Raw genomic sequence first — 6000 nt, forward strand, 5'->3', positions numbered from 1 at the left:
TGTAAGTTTGTTTTTGAACGATCTGAGTAAAATATTAGGTACTTGATCAGTGTGTTAAAACGTTAATGAAACGAGTTGAATTAAACCTTTAACCTGTGGCATAATGGACACATAACAGATCTTGATTCCGATTCAACAGAATCAGTAGGAAACGATCCCAATTCAATTTGAGCCCTGAAAATGCAGGTGAGAATCAGCTTGAAATCGATAAACACAGCAGGAAAAATTATAGAGAAGCAAGAAGTTTAATTACAAGTAAGTGGCTTAATTTACATAATGGAAACTTGACAAGGGGGAGAGAGAGAGAGAGGAAATTAACCTAGTACAAAAATGGAGAGGGAAAAGAGAACCTAGGCTTCTCGCAAGTTAAGAGTCCATCATCTCATGTGCTTCTGGAATCTCCATGACACTCTCAAGAGAAGGTTTCCATGCTTCAGTTCTTCTTCTGCACTTCTCCAAATCTTGTAATAAACCTTCTAAGCTCTTCCCTTTCTTCTCCTTCAGCTGAAACATCAACCATTCCAGCTCCTCCTTTGTCAACACAATTTTCACCCTGAGACCACCACCACCACCATCTTTAGCAAACACATCTCTTTTTTCAGATCTTTCTGCTTCTTGTTGCTGTTGCTGTTCTGTCTTCTCCTCTTGTTCCTGCTGTTGGCCTATTCTACTTGTCTCCAAGCAATTACCCATGATTCTTAGTCAGTACTAACTTCAAAACTAGCTCTCACTTCTCACTCAGCTTTGGAGCTGAGGAGTAAAGGCTCAGAAAAAGAAAATCCTTAATGTGTTAAAACTTTCAGAACTCATCAAGTGGTGCCCGTTCTTGTGGAGGAAAAGGAAGTGGTGTGGTTATTTAAAGACCTCACCATGGAATTTTTAATGTTTAAGGTCTCTTTCTTAATTTTTTATTAAATGTGGTTGAAATATGACTAGATTACAAATCAAAATTTGAAAGAAAAAGAAATAATAGAGAACAGTTACCTGGATGGCTGGATCTGCTTTCTTTCATCTCCTTCAATTTAAACTGAAAATTTTCTACCACTTGAGAAGGAAAGAGACAATTTGCTGATAAAGACTTTTCACTGTAGCCTTAAATCCCTTCCATGTGCTCTGTTTGGGAGACGTGAACATCCTTTCAATGCCATTAAGAGAGGGTGACGTCCAGTTCAGCAACCTAATTGCTGTGTTTCATTGTTGAAACGTACAAAAATCATCAATTGCATAATGAAAACATAGAGGTGTGTTCTATCTAGCCATCAAGAAAGGAGAAAATTTCTTTTTACTACGTAGAAGAAGAAAAGAATTGAGATCTCTCAACCAATCGCTAGAATAATGTTATAAGATCTGTCATTCAAAACCAAAGCAAAAACATTCTAAATTTGTCAATGACCTAATAGGCAAACATAAGGTATATACTCGTAGATTTTAATCGAGTAAATGTATTGATCCATTGGATCGGATCATACTGTATCGCCCCCACACCCCCACATAAACTGAGATTATTGATGGTCTTTACTTCCATCACTAATCTCCATAATCACTAAAATATGCCAATGCAAGTTCATCTTCAAGGTTACATAGGTACAAGAATTCATATTGCAACATAAAACACATATTAAGAAGTAATAAGAGTTTAGGTGGTTTACGCACGTGGTCTACACCCACCGCCGAATGATAAGGAAACTACTATCTGTGTGGACCTTGCTCTACACATTTAATGCACAGGACCGTCATGCGAAATCAAAATTTTGTTTCACTATCACATGTATTTAATGCGCATTACTAAAGCAATTTCACTATTTGTATAAGAGACTTTTTTACTGAACTCCTGTTGTCTTGACCTTTTCGTTTTTTGTTAATGGTTGAAAGTCTGAATTTATTGTTGTCTAAAAAATCAATTCGGTTGTCTATTCTGAGCTTGATATTGTGGTAGTCTACCTGCAGAAGCAAATGTCTTGATTCAATGGATGATTTTCAAAGTCACAATGTCGGCATGGAGGCCATCACAAAATACAGTGATTCATTTTTTCCTTTTGAAACAATTAAATTTTGGACAATTTTGAACCTCACATTGTTACGATCTAACACCAAAATTTGAAATTCAGCTTAAAGCAATGAATTTCACAATTTGTACTTTTTATTTTAAAATTTCAACCTGTATTATAGAATCTTATCCAAAACTAAATCAGGAAACAGTTCCACTGAACCGAAATTGGAAACCCTTGGAGAAGGATGTCTCCTGAAGACCGTTACCTTCTTCTTGGTTTTCTGTTCACAAACACTGAAACTACTGGAAACTTCAAATCCCTTACAAATTCTGCTGCTCTGGTTTGATTTTTTTGCCATTTCGGAAGAAGATTCAACTTTATCTAGGCTTGTAGGCTCCCCTACACAGAACGCTACCTTTTTCTTCAACCATTGTCTCGTTCGCTGAACGAAGTCAAATCAATCATAGCTCTGGTCAACAATTTTGAAAATTTGTCTATTCAAATGATACAATAAACCATGATTTGCGCTACACAAATTGCTTCTTTCATGTTTAATCTCTCAGGCTTCAATTTTTTCTACTTCGCTTTTCGCAGATCAGCGGCGGAAGAAGCATTTGGCACTCAGGAGAGTGACGGTCAGTATGGTCGCATCATCTTTTTTAGCTTTGACAATTTTAGTTCCCAGAAGAGCCAAAGATGCAGGTGAATGTGAATCAATTTATTAATAATAAAACTGGGTACGCTGGTGACGATTTTCACAAGTTTTCTTCTACTTTTTGTCCCTTTTTTTTTTTTTTTCAACTGTTGATGACTAAAACGGGTGATCATGATTGTCATATTAAGAAAAGATCACTATCATACTTACATTATAAGAAAACTCCGCCATTCACAAATAATTTTTGTTCTCTCTTTTGTAACCATTATTAGCATACACTAGCAGCAGGTATTGATTGACGCGGTGATTATGCATTTTGTTGCTGAATGAGATGCCCAATCTATTCTGGCGTTTGTGATTCAGATGAAATATTGATTCATGGTCAGAACCGGCAACTCAAAGAAACCTGCATTTCAAGGCAAACGCAGATTAGATTCCAACTGCGTAGCCAAAAGCCACCTACTAGTCAAAATCAGGTTTGGTTTCCCTAATGTGAATGCTAGGAAAAATGGGTGCGAGGAGAAGATAGCTTATCAGAGGTAGCTGAAATCACCTCGGCAGTTGAAACTTGAAAGAGAAATTTTATGATGATAATACATCTTTCTTCTCATAACATACAATATGGCAACTGCTCTGATAACTACTGGAACCCATGTCTTCCACCACTATATGGTTACTTCTGAGAACTGCCTAATATATGTTAGTTTGAGTAATCAACCATGGCCAATGCATATCCTCTTACCATCAGTGAACCAGAGCAAACCCAATCTTGAAGCAATATTCATTTAGGACACCCGGTTCTGGTTTTGATATAATGATATCATGTCTGCTTTGCTTTTGATCCTGAAAGAGAAGTGGATTGAGTTTCTGGTGGCTCATCAGTGAACAATAATAACAAAAACAAGCCTTATATCAACTAAATGGAGTTGGTTAAATGGATCTTTACCTTCCATTCCAATCATCTCTATTTTAGGTTGTATTAAATAAAGAAATAAGCCATATATATCATTTCTCACCACTTCTCCTAAGGTTATCTTAAGTCTGCCCCAGGCTCTTTTAGTCAGTTCCATTCAGGATATTAAGCTTCTTTGTTAATAAAATACCAAGATACAAACTAGGTTAACTTAAACAGAAATGAAAAACAGATTATCCTGAATAAAACTCCAACATATAACCTAAATTATAGGAAAATTCTGAACCACAATCTATAAACAAGCATATCAGTACAGAGCAGAATGGTTCTATCAACCTTGTCAGTACCAAACAGAGGAGCAAAGAGCCTCGAGGTTGAGCTACAGTTCATCAACTAATGAAGTTTAATTCAAAGAAAAGAGTTACTGCTGTTTGTCACCAATAAAAGGATGTCAAACCAGAGAGAAAACAGATTAGAGCACAAACATCATTTGAGTGGATTGAGTATGATCATAGAAAGACAAAGAATCATAGAATGGTGGAGTAATGATCACATACTCATAATATTCAGTACTACATATTAGTTGAGCAGTTACAAGTAACATTTCTACAACGATACATGCATTCAGGATTGTTTCATATCTATTCCAAAACCATCAGCAACGACAAATATGTGGTCCATGAAATAACCTAAAGTGTACGGCGACGCTTTTTTGAAAGATTTTCAAAGACATCGTGGACATCAGCAGGTGTGATTGCTTTTGATGGGTCAGACGACATCTGCACAGGCAATGAATAGCAAAAGCTCGGTAACACAAACCATTGTCTTTCCCTTGTTTACATCAAACACAAATTAACAGATGCAATAAAACAAGTAATAAGACATCATCAGATCATTTAAGTACATACCAGGAAGGATCGTAACTCATTTTTTATATCTGCAATTCCATTCAGGATCTCCATTTTCTGTACATGGCCTAATCCATTGAGAAAATTTGACTCGAGTCCTTCCTGCTGCTGCAACTTCTCCTTCCTCTTCTGATTTGCCACTTTCTCATATTCTACAATTGAATCCTCCCTGTCAATTAGAAAGCCAATACCCTTTTGGGTATAGAATTTAATCACACCTGCATAGAGGATCTCTTCAGTTTTTGGGGAGGAATAATGGTTTCACTTTCATTAAGAGAAATGGAGCCACCTGCAGATCCACTACAAGGACACATTTGGAACTTGCACCGGCATTTTTTAAGCACTTGTTCAAAGGCAATTCTGCTAGCAATACACCCTCCTTTTTCACCTCATTGATGAATTCACATTAGGGGATTGAATGGTCATCTCTCTGAGAATGAGAAGAGCCGCTGGCATTCTCCAGCTCCCCAAATGAACAAATTGAAGGTGAATCTACTGAAGCGTTGCCATCTATACCAATATTCTTTCAGACAATTCTCTGAAAGATCCACCTTTATCATGTGGAATTTTGTGGGTGTCAGTATCGATGCTTGAAGGATCAGTTTTTGATGGCTCCAAAGAACAAACACTACTATCACCTTGCAGAGAAAGAACTAGCTGACAGTGCATTACTTTCTTTGCTAGTACCTAGTTGAGCATCACTTCGCTTCAACGGTATTGAATGGCTTGAGGATAGAGAGGCAAGAAAGAACAGATAACAACACATGCTTGACAGATGAAATCTTCATATACAAGCAGTCACTATTTGCATATACAAATACTAAGCAGAATGGTGGATACGGTAACTAAGAAGGCTTAGATTCATTCTAAGGTGACTTTTCAGTGCTGTCAAGAATTAAAGATCAGGAGCAATGGGGTTTTTTTTTATCTCTCTCTTCCCCCTTGTGTTGGCTTCTCTGGTGGTCTAGGAGACGACATGAAATGCCCATCCAAGAAATCCAAAGCAGACCGGGAAGCTCGAGCTCCACCGATCGCTAGGGTAGAAATACAACTTAAGATTGAATCATGCGCAACCAAATTACTCTTCAAGGAACAACAACCAACTACTGTTCATTTTGAAGCATTGATCTGTAGAGGAGGAAGATGGATATCAGAGGTAGTTTCTCTAAAATTCTTAATTTTAGAAAAACCAATTCGAAACCCTAATCGCAGAGACCTAGGGTTTGCAGCGATGGTGGTGGATGGTTCCCAAAGTTAATGGGTGTTGGTTATAGAGCTGGAACGGCTATGGGAAAGAAATTGACATAGAAAATTGAATCGAGTTCTGCTGAACCTAAGGAATTTTTCGTAAATTTGAAAAGATTAAGTAGGAATTGCTCAAATAAAAAAATTTTAATTTACATTCAAGTCCCCGTGTTTTGATTTTCAGTCGTTGGATTCATTGTTGGAGGCGTGGATAAATCGCAACCGCTAACTGCAGTCTGCAGCAGCAGCTGCAATTAAAAATCCCGGTTTTTCCCCCTTTTTTCTTTT

The 6000-nt window shown here is 37.3% G+C and overlaps 1 protein-coding gene and 1 pseudogene across 2 annotated transcripts; both read right to left on the minus strand.

The window, feature by feature from the left end:
• Nucleotides 1–366: 366 nt before the first annotated feature.
• On the minus strand, nucleotides 367–693 carry LOC149014129 (uncharacterized). Its single transcript, XM_089157775.1, has one exon. It carries the CDS (start codon nucleotides 691–693, stop codon nucleotides 367–369), a length of 327 nt encoding a protein of 108 aa, XP_089013901.1.
• A 3296-nt stretch (nucleotides 694–3989) lies between these two features.
• Nucleotides 3990–5256, minus strand: LOC149014130 (uncharacterized; annotated as a pseudogene). Its single transcript, XR_016173870.1, has 2 exons — nucleotides 4468–5256; nucleotides 3990–4338 (listed from the first exon to the last, which is right to left on the minus strand). The product of XR_016173870.1 is annotated as an uncharacterized LOC149014130 (transcript).
• Nucleotides 5257–6000: the final 744 nt, after the last annotated feature.

Source organism: Hakea prostrata, chromosome 6 (assembly GCF_041222555.1).
Source record: "Hakea prostrata isolate BN-2017 chromosome 6, UWA_Hpros_2, whole genome shotgun sequence".
NCBI lineage: Eukaryota > Viridiplantae > Streptophyta > Magnoliopsida > Proteales > Proteaceae > Hakea > Hakea prostrata.

What these genes read in the sequence shown, in the direction of transcription:
- LOC149014129 (XM_089157775.1), bottom strand. Translation starts at nt 693, where the DNA reads ATGGGTAATTGCTTGGAGACAAGTAGAATAGGCCAACAGCAGGAACAA.